This window comes from Leucopleurus acutus (assembly GCF_964270905.1).
Source record: "Leucopleurus acutus genome assembly, chromosome: 6".
NCBI classification, from domain to species: Eukaryota; Metazoa; Chordata; class Mammalia; order Artiodactyla; family Delphinidae; genus Leucopleurus; species Leucopleurus acutus.
Genome location: NC_139149.1, coordinates 83,010,306 through 83,026,564, shown reverse-complemented (window position 1 = coordinate 83,026,564; position 16,259 = coordinate 83,010,306). Strand labels below are relative to the sequence as shown.

The following is a 16,259-nucleotide window of genomic DNA, read 5'->3' as shown; positions in this document are numbered from 1 at the left end:
GGGAGGGGCTTCTAGAGAAACTCCTCTGCATTCTGTGTGTGAGAGGCCATACTTGGCACGTGTCATTTTACACAGAGGTCTTATTTTTATTGTGAAGTGACATCATCATGAACAGCCCGTCTATCACCTCCCCCATCTCTCTGCCTGCCCGCTCTTCCTTCGTAACCTTTGATTTTTCTTGCACGAAGAGAAGACCTGGAGCAGATCCTTACTCCGTAACATACTAATTTGTGTGAATTATGTAGGGCAGAGTCCATGTTTATTACTCGTATGTTGGTAAAATTTTGATCTTCTTTTGCCATGGCTACGTTTAGATTTAAATACCTGTATGACTTTTTTAAAAAAATAAAAAACATTTTATAAAACACCTTTGGCGAATTAAACATTTTTTAGCTTTTCACATATTGATACAAAGGAGAGAAATATTTCAGTGACAACAGATTTCAACAGATTTTCAACTACACTAATTTGCTTTATTCTTTAGGGTAGTTTACTTCTTTTCTTTGAAAACCAAGCAGAGGTATTCCTTTCCAGTGATAACTGGTGTTATTATATAAAATAATATTATTTTAAAAAGACAAAGTTTCATATTTGTATGTATATTTTGACATAAATGTCAGTTAAGACTTACATGAGCAGGGTATTTTCAGGTTAGTTGATGGCCTGTTTACCAGGATTTAGAAAAATAAAAGATACAAGAGGGGCTTCTTTTAAATTCCTATTGATTTTCTTGTACATATTCACATAATAGCTTAGGACCATTACTAGGTATCTTACAACGTTTCTAGACAAAAGCAGATCTTATCTGAAAATACTAGTCCTGATTAATAGTTAATGATAGGACCATAGATACGAGGATGCTAGGATCTGGAAGGTCCCTTTTATCTCACCTATGCTCCGGCTGTGAACTTGAGGTCTCTCAGTCAGGACACCTCTGTTTGGTGTGCTCCACTTTTTAATGACTAGAATCTGAAGGCTTCTGCCACTGCTTGGGGCAATTCTGCTGCAGTCTGATAGTAATAATGGAGGGGGAAAAAAACCCCACAGTTTTCCCATTAGGCGCATCTGACTAAGAGGCTTGTTTAATCCAAACCACTGTCCACAGATGATAACTGTCTCTTCCCTTCTCATGATGACTGGGGTTTGCTTTGTAATGTTTGTGTTTTGTTCTTGGGTTTTGTCCCTGCAGGTTTGATGATTCCGGTCTTTTGTGTGGTAGAGCAGTTGGACGGCTCTCTTGAATATGACAACAGGGAAGAACACGCAGAGTTTGTCCTGGTTCGCAAGGACGTGCTTTTCAGCCAGCTGGTGGAGACCGCGCTCCTGGCCCTGGGCTACTCCCACAGCTCCGCGGCGCAGGCACAAGGTATTCTCGCGTCTCCCCTCTCCTCCCCGTGCCTCGGGTGTGTCATGATTTGAGGAAGAGTGTGTTCCCCGAAATAATTCTCCAAACAGGGATCGGAGGAGAGTGGTTACATCTAACATCTTTCCCAAACAGTGAACAGCAGGATGTTTCATGGAGAGTCTGGTTTTCTGGTTGCATTGGGAAGCATTTGACCAGTACCTCTAGAGCCACCAAAATCCCATTTCAAGCCATCACTTGCATTTCAGAGTGATCATCATGGGTTTTTTTGCATTAATAACTCCCTTATTTTCTCTAAGTCCCCAAATCGGTATTCTCAGAGTGCTGAGACATTTGACTCCTAACTTATCCAAACTTTAATATGTGAATTATAAGCTTTCAGTTTTCTAAATTTATTTATTGCTTTGGGCCTGCCGCTTTTACACATTATGATCAGCTTTTAGTTAAATAGAAAAAAATGTATGCCTCTTATATACTGTACTTTTGTATCTTTGAAAACCTCTCTGTAGTTCTGATGTGGTCCATTCATTAAAAAAAAAAAATGCTCAGTGTCTTTGTGATCAATTCATTTTACCTATTTAATTAAATATAATTAAATATTAAAATTGCATCATTATTTCAGTGTGAATTGTATAGCACTGGGGAATCCATTGTGAGCTTGTGTTGCCCATTGTTCTTTTATGCCAGATAATTGACAAAACAAATAGCAAAAAATCCCCAAACCTTGGAGAATGGGAAAATAAATTTTTGACCCAATCGAATGATTATCTTTGTTTTTTTAGCTGAAATTATTGAACTGTATAGATTATGATAATGGTTAGAACTAAAGGATAGAAACAAGTGACTTCCAGGTCTTGTTCCATATATTAATTTCCTTTATTACTGTCCTTACTTAACATTTGTGTATGTGCCATGGATTTTTGCTACTTTTTCAAATGAATTCCTCTTCATATACTTACTAAGAACTATTAGTCCAAGCCTCTATTTATTGAGAGAAGGAAGCTATGAGAGATTAAACAGTTTATAAAAAGTTACAAAATATGGTGACCAAGGACATGGAATTTAAATTCCCCAGCTCTTGACTCTGATTTTGTAATCAGATTATTACTGTTTAAAAAAAGTTTAAATTAAATATTCAAATTATATCTTAGTTCTACCAAGAAAGCAACTCATCTGAAACCAGGAGGTCAAGAATGTTTTTCCAGGGCCATGGATTATTGTGAGTTGAAGTGCAGTCTGAATCCCAGCACTTGGCCTGTGTGGGTGCAGTAATACATACAGCTGAATCGTAGAGTCCACTGCTTTCAAAGCAGTGTGATAAAGGATGATTCATTTCCTTTCCCTGACAACTTTCCTTCTTGTGTGAGGGATTCAAGATTTGATCCCGAGCAAATTGCATAGTGGGCACCATTGCTTTTATTTCATGCTATGTACCTAAATGAAATAAAAGAATCCCCCCTCCTTCCCCCACCGTAAACTTTTCATGCCATTTTAGGGATATTTTTCTCTGAATGTAAAGGTCATTGTATCCCACTGCTTGCATCCTGGTGTGCCAGCTTCCTGTTTGACAGGGCTATCCATCTCAGTTAGCATGGCTGCTCAACACGCCGTGAGCTCACATGTGGAGCACAGAGCACTAAGTGGCCAAGATCTGATTCTTGGCACATGCTCAGGGAAGGGGCTCTCAGGAAATTTGCACGAGGGAGCCACACTGTTCCATTCAGTAGTGTGGACTGAGGGTTCTGCTCACCAAGGTGAGATCCACTAGCAAGAAATATGGTCTGCAGTGGAGGATTAAAGAAGAAAAAAGTCAAAAGTGAATATTTGCTTCCCCAAAGTTTTTGAAAACCACGGTTAAAAATGACTAAATATTAACACTTTTTAAAAGTTGAATCGACATCCTGAAGGTGCTCTAGATCATGATATAGTTTATTTTGTAGGTAAACAAGGGTTTTATCGCTAGGTCCTGTACTGTAATTTTACAGATGGGGAAGAAAATCACAGTTTGTTTATTTTGTTTTAAATTAGATTGCTGATCTCTGTTTTGGGTAAATGGAAAAACTTGGAATTGTTTATTTGGAAATGAATGTATTAGATCTCTGTTGTCATTCAGATCATCACACTTGTGCATTTTGCTGCATATTTATTACAGACGAAACAGAATGCATGATAAGACAGGTCGTTCATGTGCTGGAGACACAGCAGAGTGGGAGGAATCTAGAAAAGGAGGCAGAACAAAATGTGACTGCATATCTGAGGCCTGAGGTTTTGTGTGTCTAGTTTTTTGTTTTGTTTTGGTTTTATTTGTTTGTTAGTTTAGGTAATTCCCCCAAGATGGGAAAGTCATTGGGTGACCTGCTAGCAAATGCATTTGTGGCAGAGAAACTGAGTGTTTCCGAACCTCTTCTTCCTGTGTTGGAAAAGTTGGGCCAAAGTAAACTTCAGGGAGAGCTGGTTTCGTGAGCCTATTTTACAAATTGAGACTCTTGAAATGTGATTTTTCATTTTGACATGACCAGAAAAGGGCTTCAATAATTGAATTGGAATAGTATTCAGATTAGCAATGTCATTATTTTGGAGTGATACTCACGTTCCAATGAGAGACAGCATACCCATGTTCTCGTGAGCATAGGATAGTCACTTTCTTTTTCTGAGATGGCATTTCCTCCAGGTGAACTGAAGAGATTTTATTAAGAAAGAATATTTGCTTATAAAGAATGATAGAAATTCCACTAAAATGGAATTTAGGGGTTGCCAATCCTGCCCCCCTCCCCATTTTACAGTACCTTCTTTATTTGAAGCCAGATATTTGGACCCAAGAGAGGATAAGGGCACAAGATAATGTCAGAAATCATGGGCATTATGTTTTCAACTGACCTAAACCCTCCCTATCCCAGAACGCATACCATTTACTCTCTGTGATTCTCAAGGATATGAGATGCAGGATTCATCTGACCTGCTGTTTTGCATATGCAAAAAGCCTAAAGATGGCAGGCTCTTGGCTTTTTCCGGAATAGGTAGCCTAAAGTCTAATGAACAACAAGCACGTTTTATGTTATATGTTGAACTATGAGTCAATATATGTGGATCAAAAGTAGTCTTCCAGTCTTTTGGAAGAGGAGTATTAACCTAGGGAACTGCTCTGCAGTAACCCTCCCCCACTAAGCTCTTCATTCCCTTTATTCGTCTTTCTTGTTTCCTTTTCATCCTTTCAGTTTTGCTCCATAATGCTTTTGGTAATAGTCATGGGCCTCTCTGCATTGTCGAGAGAGTTCTTTATCTCACTGATTAAGTAGCTATTTGTACTTACCAAGGTGGTTGGTGGACTCTGGGAGGTGGCAGTGATGGCAACGTGATTCCTCACTGTGTACATTTGACTTAATTTGTAAATGGATATCTTTTTCCTGCTTCCTATTTAAAATTTATTTTAAAATTTATATTAAAATTTATTTTTGACAAGAAAATTTTATTTAAGAACAAACATGCTGAACAATAAATAAGCAAAAATCCTTTCTGGCTGGTTATTTTTGGGGTCATGAGTATGTAAAAATTATGAGTTCAAGAGGAAGTGTTATTAGTCACCAGTTTTTCTTACTTGTGTTAGAATAATTAAGTGTATATAGTCATTTAAAGTGATGTTTTTAACAAGTGACACAAAAAAGCATTTAATACAATGTTATGTGAGTCAAGCAGAGTGCCAAATACAATCTCAGTTATATAAAATTTCACTTATATGCATAGGAAAAAACAAAGGAAATATGTTAAAATATCAACTGGGTGGGTAGTGGGATTATGTGGGATTTTCTTCTTTTTCTAATCAGAAAAAAAAAAAATACGAAATTCCACTTCCTCTATGAATTCCTCTCTAAATAAGTGGGAAGTTGTTATTTCCACCATATTATCCAATTTTGATGAACAGTTCACTTTGTCCCTAATTTATCCATAAGTGTGAAAACTTGTACGTGATACAGATGCATTTCTGTTGTTTTTTCAGTTTAATATTAAAAAAAGAATCAGTAAGTCATTAATGAGCCCCTGTGATGTATAAAACAAGGGATTTCTTAGTTTTTTAAAAAAATTTATTTATTGAAGTATAGTTGATGTACAAGGATTTCTTAGAGTTTTAATAGTGCTAGGTAACATAAATTGAGCAATTGCTATTTGTCAGACACTCTTCTAAGAGATTTACATGTACTGACTCATTTAATTCTCATAACAGCTCTTTGAAGTAAGTTATATATTTCCCATTTCATAGATGAGGAAACAGGCAAATAGAGAGAAGTAACTTTCCCTGGTGCACAGGGCTAGTGGATGGAGGAGTTGAGATCTGAAGGCTAGTTAACCACCTCCTGAGTCAGAGTCCTTAACCACAGGACTGTCCAGTGACAGACCTGATCACGGGGAATGTAGACTTGGGGTAGGAGTCCATTCTTTTTTTTTTTTTTTCATTCTTATTTAATGCTTGTTCTTTTGATCTTTGACATAAGGCCTAAAAGGAAGGACTTTTTGGATTGGGTGCTTACTAAATATATAATAATTATATTTATTTGATAATGATTACATATATTCAATAATGATAAATTATACATATTTCATTTCCATGATGAAATATATAGAGACATTTCTTCAAGGTAACTGAGATAGATTTCGTTAAAAACAAAAACCTCACAGAATTGGTTTTTTTTTTTTTTTTTTTTTTTTTTTTTTTTTTTTTGCGGTACGCAGGCCTCTCACTGTTGTGGCCTCTCCCGTTGCGGAGCACAGGCTCCGGACGCGCAGGCTCCGGACGCGCAGGCTCAGCGGCCATGGCTCACGGGCCCAGCCGCTCCGCAGCATGTGGGTTCTTCCCGGACCGGGGCAGGAACCCGTGTCCCCTGCCTCGGTAGGCGGACTCTCAACCACTGCGCCACCAGGGAAGCCCCAGAATTGTTTATTGAAGCCAACTCCTAAAACTAAAAAGTGGGCCTACAGTAGGTTGAGGAATTCAAATATGCATTTTTTGCTTATGAAGCCAAAATGATTCCTGATATGCAAATAAAGCATATTCCTTAGCAATTCTCATCTTCAGATTAATTAATTCAGTAGTATGAAATGCCTGCTGTGTGTCAGTCATTGTTCTAGGTTCTGGGGATAAAGAACTGAAAAAAAAAGTCTTGTTTTCATGGAGCTTACAGAGAAAAGTTTAGTATGTGGATGACTAGTTGATTTTCACCCTCTGAGCTCAGAAATATTGAATATTGAGGCTCAGAGAATAAAAATGCATAGAAAATTTGTTTACAGGTCTGGTGCTAATTTTTAACTAAATGTTCATTTTACTCCTGAAAAAACGCTCAAGAATTTCTCTTCCTCTTGTTAGCTTTTGGAAATAGATGACGAGATGGGAAATAATGGGTTAAAACTTCTAGGAAATCGTACTTTGCATTATTAAAGGAAAGCTGTTTATTTGCCTCTTCTGTCCATTGTTGTCTTCATTTTAAAGATAGGCCTAATGTTGGCTTTGATTTTTATTGGTGAAACTCTTCCGCTCTCACAGGCCCATTTCTTCAGAACACAAGGGTGGTACTTGTGCTAGGCATTTAGTCGATGTTAGAAGAATGAACAAATAAACTTGAAGATATTTATTACCCTGGAGAAATACGGATTCCTAAAAAGTGCCAGTTTACTGTCTTTAATTATTAGATTTGGACTCGTGAGCTGGAAACTATTTTGTTCCCTTATAACAGTGACGCAGAGCACAATGTGCAGTCTGTAGGAATGCAGTCATTGTTTTCTGACCGAATGAAAACAGTTCTTAAGGTTCCTTTTTGCTAAATTTTATCCATGAAGAATTTTTTTGTGTGTGTATCACTGTGCAGTTGGCTCCCATTCATTAGCTATTTTTATCAGAACTGAAATATAAGTTAACTCCTTATTGATCAGCGATCACCATTTCCAGGTTATTCTATGTCATCATTCCACAGTCAGTGATGTTTTGGCTATGCTTGGGGTGGCAAAACACTCCAATAATAACTGTTAGACTCAAAGAAGTAGTTATTCAAAGGGTACTTAGGGGATTGCTGAGATCCAGATTCTTCTGATCAAAAGTTAGAGATGTTTTGTCAGTATTTATCTGGACCTCATCTGTTTGAAGGCATTGTATGTAGGGTGAATAATTTCAGTCTATGAACTAGTAACTATGATAAGAATAAATAGAATAAGAGTTAAAACCAAAGCAGTGAGAATATTTATATAAAAAGGAATGGAAGTAGAGTTCCCTGTGCTATACAACAGATTCTTATTAGTTATCTATTTTATACATATTAGAGTATATATGTCAATCCCAATCTCCCAATTCATCCCCCCCACCCCTGCTTTACCCCCTTGATGTCGGTATGTTTGTTTTCTACATCTGTGTCTCTATTTCTGCCTTGCAAACCAGTTCATCTGTACCATTTTTCTAGATTCCACATATACGCGTTAATATATGATATTTGTTTTTCTCTTTCTGACTTACTTCACTCTGTATGACAGTGTCTAGGTCCATCCATCTTCTCTATACAGTAGAAGCTAACACAACATTGTAAAACAACTATACCCCAATTAAAAAAAAAAGAAAGAACTACCATATAACACAGCAATTCCACTCTTGGGTATATATCCTAAAAACACCCCCAAAACAGTAATTCTAAAAGATACATGCACCCAATGTTTATAGTAGCATTATTTACAATTGCCAAGATATGGAAGCAATCTAAGTGTACATCAGCAGTGAATGGATACAGAAGAGGTGGTACATATATACAATGGAATACTACTCAGCCATAAAAAGAGAATGAAATTTTGTCATTTGCAACAACAGGGATGGACTTGGAGGGCATTATGCTAAGTGAAATAAGTCAGACAGAGAAAGACAAATACTGTATAATATCACTAATATGTGGAATCTAAAAAATAAAACAAACTAGTGAATATAACAAAAAAAAAAAGAAGCAGGCTCACAGATATGGAGAACAAACTAGTGGATACCAGTTGGGACGGGGAGGGGCAATACAGGGATGGGAGAGTAGGAGGTACAAACTATTTGGTGTAAGATAGGCTCAAGGATGTATTGTACAACACAAGGAATATGGCCAATATTTTGTACTAACTAAATGTAAAGTAACCTTTAAAAATTGTATAACAAATTAAAAAAACCTTTTTAAATAAAAAATATTTTATATTAAAAAAGGAATGGAATGGCTTAATTTATGTATTATTTATTTATTATTTTATATATTATTCATTTATTAATTATCATATACTTTCCAGTGGACTAGCTCTACAACATACCACATATTGGGAAGAACTTTACATAGAAGCTACTGTTAAGGTAAATTTCATCATTAGAAATGAATACACTTTCATTTTAAGTTATTCAGTGCTTGAAATGCTCTGTTCTTAAATTAATTCTCTAAAATGTTTTATTATGGGAATATATAACATATACAAAGTTGAGAGACTAGTGTATTAAATACTCACGAACTCATCAGCTAGGATCACCAATTAGCAATTTATGGTTGATTTTGTTTCATCTATGCCTTACCCGTTTCGCACCTCTCTCCCACTGGATTATTTAAAATAATCCTAGACCTTGTATTTTGTCCATAAATATTTTACTAAGTGTCTCTTAAAGACTATTTTCAAAACATAACCACAATACCAGCATGACGCCTAAAAAGAAAGATAATGATTCCTTAATATCATAAAATATCCAGTCAAGCCTCAAATTTTCCTAATTATTTTATATATATGTATATATTTTTAGTGTTTATTCACATCAAGAGCCATACAAATCTATATATTGCACTTGGTTGATGTGTCTCTTAAGTCTTTGAATCTGTGGGTTTCCCATTCTCTTAAATTCTAAAAAACTCTAAAACTTATGTTTGCTGCTTTAATTCAGAATTATTTTTATTTTGCTAAACTTAATGAAAACCCTAATCCTATAAATGCCTGCAAATACTATGATTTCAAATAAAAAATTAATAAGCTTAATCATAACCTTGGAAAGGAATTCAGAAAAATCACTTTTTGTTTTTCTTTTTGAGAGAGGATGGTTAAAAGACATATGTTGTCTAGAGCTGAAAGGTTTTTCATGTTCTAAAAGTTTGACATTCTCCCTACTGAAAATGTTTTAAATGATCTCTTGCCTTGTCTTTCTTAGTGTCTTTCTTTGGTTCTCTCTCTCTTTTTTTCTATGTTTTCTTCTTTAATTAAACTCTTATGTTTGGGAGACTCTCAGAAGTTTTTTCTTCATAAGGGCAATGTTGAAAAAAAGGTACATATTTAGAAGTTTTAGGCCTTGGAGCAACCTTTTAACAAACAAGCTGCTTTTTACAAAATTCTGTGGCTCTCAAAAGTCAGCTAAGAAAGTTCCCCAAAATTGCTGTTAACCATGTTTCAACCCTCATTAGAGCTGGATGGGCCAAAATATAAAACACTGGCTGGGCTGACACAAATCTCTAACAAGCCCCCATGCTCTTCCCTCCTCTGCTATATAAAATTAAATATTCATGTATGTGTGTGTGCATACATGTTTGTTCACCGGCACATAGCAAAACCTGAAACACTACTTTTTAACTAAATGCCAGGGGAAAAATAATGCTCATCTTACTTCTTTGTCTAATATATACTTAGAAATGAATATCTAATACAAGTGTTTATAGTTCTGTATTCCTTATATTTGTTTATATTGTCATAAATATGTTATTTAAAATATATAAATATGTAATTATGGCTCGTTTAAAGGTCAGCTGATGGAATTATTGTCTACAGGTAAATCTGTAGAGGGTGAACACCCCATCCAATTTGATTTGTGGAATGCCTAGCTGTTGGGTAGGAAGTACTTGATAAGAAGTGTTAAGGGCAGTGAATTAAAAAACGAATCTTACCTCACTTTACATCTGACCTTGCAATTTCTGCCAGAATGTACAGTTGAAAAAACCATTATCAGTGGAAATAATTCATTTAAAAAAACAGGCTCATTATTTTCTCTATTATGATGGAAGGGTTTAACAATGTTTACAGTTATCTGTTTTGTTTGGGGCAATTGGCCATGGTGGCCATTAGCTTTGGTGTATTTTTAAAACTGCTTAAAATCCTTCTATTTGGAATTTGGTCATTAATGCCTAAGATGGGGAGGGGACTTATCATCTTAGTTCTGCGTTTTGACATTCATGTAAAATGATCCAGGTTAAACAGATTGACCCACAGTGATATATAACTTTTATTTAATAATTAAAGTATGTCCCATTAAAAATATACAGCTCTTGAGGAGTTATGAGTAGGAAACCTACAATCTAAAACTGGTGATAACTCTGATACAGTTTATATTGTGATTAATTTTTTATTCTATTCCCTTCAAGAGTATAACTGTCTTTTACTAATGTATGGATTTAAAATGCAGGGTAGAGTCATTTGCTGAAGACCCACTCTTTTTTGTGCTTTAAGAAGATGCAGTAGCGATTCCGTTAAAGGAACTCATGCGGTAAAAAGCACATTCAATAATGATACAATAGACAGTGCTGTTACCTTTTGGGTAGATCCTTTATATTTAAAGCTCTCCATTGGTACAACTCTCAGTCTTGGTGCTATACCAATCATATTCCAACTCTTAATAAAGTCTGTTTTGACATTCATGATAAACAGTGAAAAATTCTTGGCCATAGAGCATTTTGTAATATTCCAACGCTTTTTAAAAACTCCCTGCTTTCTTTTTTTTCCCCTTTTTTATATGGATAAGAGCTCTGTCATCTAAATCTTATAATTTCAGTTAATTCTTTGCGAAATTGTGAAATTTCAGAATTGTAGGTCCTTTTTACTTCTTATTTTAGTGTACATTTTACTTTATACTTTGAATGTCCAAATTTTCTCAGATACAATTATAATTGTATTTAAGCATTTTTATGGGATAACGACTCCACAGTAATTCATTCATTGCATAGTGTCAGTTGGTGGGCAGCTTATTTGTGACTTATGTAGGCACCTTGGCACACGAAGAGGAGCCCTGCAGTGTCAGGGGCCCCTTCTGTCTGCAGTGTGACAGAGCTCAGAGGAGGGCTGTGCGGAGGCAAGGGTATAGAGCAAGCGTGCAGCTGGCCGTTGGTCACTCAGAGGCTCCTTGGTTTGGTTTCCGAAGTGCCACGTAGATTTCACATGATTGTGATGAGCATTTAAAATCCAGTGCTTTGAAAAGCAATTTTTTTTTTTGACAGTAGCTTTGAGAGTTTTAAAGAGTCTTATATCAAGGTTCTACTTGCTCAAAAGCAGTAATTGGCAAAATTATTTGTGTGTCAATGAGGGAAAACACAAAGGTTTTTCCCTGTCGGCCCCTTTTTGGTTTGAAGAAATACCACCCAGGACAGAACGGCGAATCTGCGCTCTTGTTTTACAAGCTCGTTAGTCGGGTTGGAAAAGATCGCTGCAGGCTATATGCAAATAGTGCCGAGGTTTCTCTCAGTTTCCAGCTCCAGCTCGGCAGAGAAATGCATCCAACACATTCTTTCTGTCCGTTTTGTAAATCAAAGAATGAGATGCTGGAAGGCTCATAGCACAGTCAAACCTCTGTCCTCAGTGATTTGGCTCTACAAGGCCTAATCATCTCCCAGGTGTGAAAACTGGGCCCACCATCCTGGGAGCCAAGTTAACAGGGTGGTCTGTTCTTAATCAAAAGCTTTGACCAGTTTTACCAGCTTAAGGTGATACTCCAGAGCCAGAGTAATAAATAAAAATTTAAGTGTCGTGTTTTATTATTATGAATACGGTGATTCCTTAAGGGAAGGGGGAGACTTCTTTGAAAGGGCGTCTGCTTTAGATACTCTGCAAGGGAAGAGAGATATCAGAATTATTTGGGAAGGAAGCAGTTTAAGATCGTTAGTCTTTTAGAGCATCATTGGAAGAAATGTAGCTGAGTTTTACTGTTCCCTTTTCATGGAGAGGAACACAATACAGAAACTTTTAAAGATTATTATACCTTAATTTTCTGGTTCTTTCACACACTATGATATTATTCATTCACTTAACAAATATTTCTTGAGTGCCTATTATGTGTTGGGGACACAGTGAAGAACCAAACATACAGTGCCTCCGCCCTCAAGATACATTCCAGTAGGAAAGATAGAAAATAAACTATAAATATATAATAAAATGTGTGGTAGGACCTGGCAATAAGTTATGCTTATGTTGACTCTGTTCTCTCAATCTTGTCTAGAAGGAGGTTTTGGCAAATTTAGGCTTCTGGAAAGTAGCCGTTTAGCCAGAACAAACTTGAAGGTTTTGAATGGGGTTTGAGGATTAAAAATAAAATGATGTAGGTACTGAAAAGGGTAAGCCTCAGTTTTCTGAGAAATTTACCTATTTGGACTAGCTCATGTTTGGAATAGGATAAATGTAATATGTCAGAATTAGCTTAGATTAAGCCATAGTTTAATTTTTGCGAGGGAAACGGAAACTTTTACATAATAGACATGCTATGAATATATTTGATAGAGTTAATATTATTAACTAATTAGTAATATTAAGCGCCACTATTTATTTACTGCTTCTCATACACCAGGTACTGTTCTAGGTGCTTCACATATATTTGCTCATTCAATCCTCGTAATAACCCCCGTGAAGTGCATGATATAATTGTCCACATTTTACCAGTGAGGAAACTGACATTCAAAGAGGTAAACAGCTTAGCTGACACTAAAAACCAGCTTCAGAGAATGTGTACTTAACCAATATCCCATTCTGTGGCATTATATTTGTAGTCTGCCAATTTAGTCTAGAATTCAAACTAATAGTAACTATATTTTACAGGCATAAACCAAAGATTGACATTTTGGAATTGGTAACTGAACATATATATGTTTAAATTGAGTGGGGAGCTTGTTCTGAGTTTAAATAACAAAATGGAACTTGCTGTCTTGGGATGGCATTTTATGAGAATATATTTTGTGAGACCCCCATTTTTGTATACCTAAGCTCCTTATAAACTTATAAATTAAAAAACAACTTTTTCTAATAACAAGCTAGTGCTTATTAATTATAGAAAACTAAAAAATACAGAAAAAGGAAAAAGAAGACAAACCCCCCATACCCCCCCATTGGACCTACCACCTAGAAATAAATGTAGGTAACATTTTAGGACACTCCTCTTTAGTTACAGTGCTAGGCATTTTTTTACATAGTTGAGATCATATATGCAATATTTTCATCTGTGGTTTTTCACTGAATATTATAATGTATAATTTGCATATTCTTTGTTATTATTTCTAATATTTTATAATAGCCAAGTTTTTGGTTTTCAAAGCAAATGTGAAAGATTCATTTTCTTTTGATGATCTAGAAGGATTTAGGAGTGGTCAGTAAATTAGGTGTTAAGTACAGTTGCTGTGCCTAGGCCATGCTGGACAATCAGAGTGACCAACTCCACTGTTTATGTGAGAACATAGTTATCCTTTGAAAATAAGTTTCTTGTAAGTTATTTCATTGCAGGGACTTCCCTGGCGGTCCAGTGGTTAAGACTCCAAGCTTCCAATGCAGGGGCCGTGGGTTCGATCCCTGGTTGGGGAACTAAGATCCCGCATAATGCGCAGCCAAAAAAAAAAAAAATGGCTAAGTTAGTTCATTGCAGGTGAAAGGCTGATTATTTAAAAAATAATTTTGGCATTGACCTGCTTTCTTCCTTACCTCTGCCTTGTGGTAAAGAGTTAAGTTTTTTAATGTGGGAGAAGAGTTAAAAGACATTGTGTCATTCAGGAAACCTTAGTTAATTGATTGCTTGTTTTGTTTTTATAACAGTCTCGTTCTTACCGCATTTTGGTCATTCTCCTCTTTAAAAAACACATACACAGCATTGTGTGGGTTAGTTACTGAGCGCTTACTAGTTTCACAATGACAGTCCTGTGTTAACGATGTCCCTTGGCCCAGGAATTAATAACTGATGACAGTTTGTCTATTTTTTAGCCTCTGGTTTTTGCTCTGTGCAGTAAGATGGAGATTTTCTGAAAGAGTCATTGGGGAAAACTCTTAGGGAAGGGTTCTCCTGTGTTTGAATTGACTGAGCACAGCTCACTATGGGAGGTAGGGAATTTGTCAAACAAATCATGAAAACTCCCAGGCTTGCAGGAGCAATGAGCTGTAATCCCTTTTTGGTGGTTTGTTTCCAGAGGACCTCAGATCCTGCTGGGCATGGGAAAGAGATGATCATCTCTCCGTCTTCCTTCTGTATTTTATAGTTCTAAGACTGACCCAACTTCTTTCCATAGTCTTCTCTGTAGCTTAGAAGGTGTGAGATGGTCCTAGTTAGAAGTCAAATGTATTTGGCCACCTACCCTGCACCCTTTCCTAACAGTGTCATTGGTACCATTCCGATCATCTCCCTTTTGTGTGCTGTTTTGCAATCATTCAGCTCACACTGAGGTCTGTCCTTAGAGGTGGGGATCACTCTCTTCCTATGTGATAATGTTGGTGGCTCTTGGATAGAGAGAAGTATTTGACTGCAATAAATATTTAGGTGGGTTTTCATAATGGGCATAGCAAGGATTGGTCAGGATTTATGTAACCCAAATCAGATAATAGATGTTAAAATGTACTCATGTGACCAAAAATATCAATTCATATGAACAAAGAGTTTTAATTATGAAACCAGTGTTTTATTGTGAGATATCTTACATAACACATTAAGTTATAATCTGCTACTATTTTCCTTTTTTCACTTGTAACCCCTAGTGGATATTAAAATGCACCCATTTGCAGTTTAAACAAATGCAATTAAGATCAATAACTGCTTTTCTGTCTTACTTATTAAAGGGAAATTTCCTGTTGTGACTAATAAGATTATGAATTTGTCTGAGTCTCTCAGCAGATACTAATTCAGCCAGGTAAATGAAAAAGAATAGACCCAACTCTGTTGTAAATCGGGGGGATTAAAACACTTATGGGTGTGGTGTGTTCCCCCAGGAGACTGAGGTGTCATTTCGTACTTGGTAAGGAACCTTGGCTGCATTGTCTTGAAGTTTACAAAATTAACCAATTTATCACCCCAAAGAGGACACACCAGTAGGATATTTTTCTCTTGTCTATCATTGGAATACCTCGGTATTAATCAGTAAGACATAGTTTTGTTATGTTTTCATGTATGTTTAGTCCTTAAAAGAAAAAAAGGAGTGGTGTGCATATTGTTGCTAATTATAGTGCTAGTGAACACAGAGCTTACTGTATGCCAGGCATGTGGCACATTTAATGCTCACAAACCATGTGTGGCATAAGTACGATTATCTACATTTTACAGCTGAGGAAGCTAAGGCACAGAGAGGTTAAGTGAATTACCCCAGGGCATCCAGCAAGTAAGTGATGGAGCCACGGTTCAGATGTTCAAACCCAGGCATTCTGCTTCTTGAGACAGTGGCTTAGTTACTATCCCCTGCCTCTCTATGGCATCATTAGACATTGTTGTGATAGTGAATATAAATAAAAGCCTCTACAAGGCCTAATATAACTAGACTAACTCATTAAAATGCTACTTATTTTCCCCTCTTTTTCCTTTATTTATTTATCTTTTCTTCTTGTAGTAGATTGGGAGACAAGAACTTCAAAAACATTATGAGTGCATTCTACTTAATCTGAAATATTTTGATGCTTCTGGAAAAGTGAGATGAGTTAATTTCATATATAATTGCATGAGGAATTATAAATTATGTTTTCTAAAATACCTATGACACTAAACCACAAAATGAACAGATAAAACTGATTTGTTCTCTGACAAATCAAGATATATGGCAGTGTTTTCATTGCAAGTGCCGTTCGTGGGGATGGAGCAGCTGAGTGTGCTACAATATGACACAAACGTTCCCAGGCAGCACTGCTTTCACACGGGCATCCCGAGGTGATT

General features: G+C 36.3%; 1 protein-coding gene across 2 annotated transcripts in view; it reads left to right on the top strand.

Annotated features, from left to right (window-relative positions):
- SATB2 (SATB homeobox 2) overlaps window positions 1-16,259 on the top strand; it is a 187,042-nt gene that overhangs the window by 21,912 nt on the left and 148,871 nt on the right. For both annotated transcript variants that reach the window (XM_082841654.1, XM_082841653.1), the window contains one exon: window positions 1,190-1,366. In XM_082841654.1, the coding sequence (XP_082697780.1) occupies window positions 1,190-1,366 (177 nt within the window). The remainder of the gene's footprint in view (window positions 1-1,189; window positions 1,367-16,259) is intronic.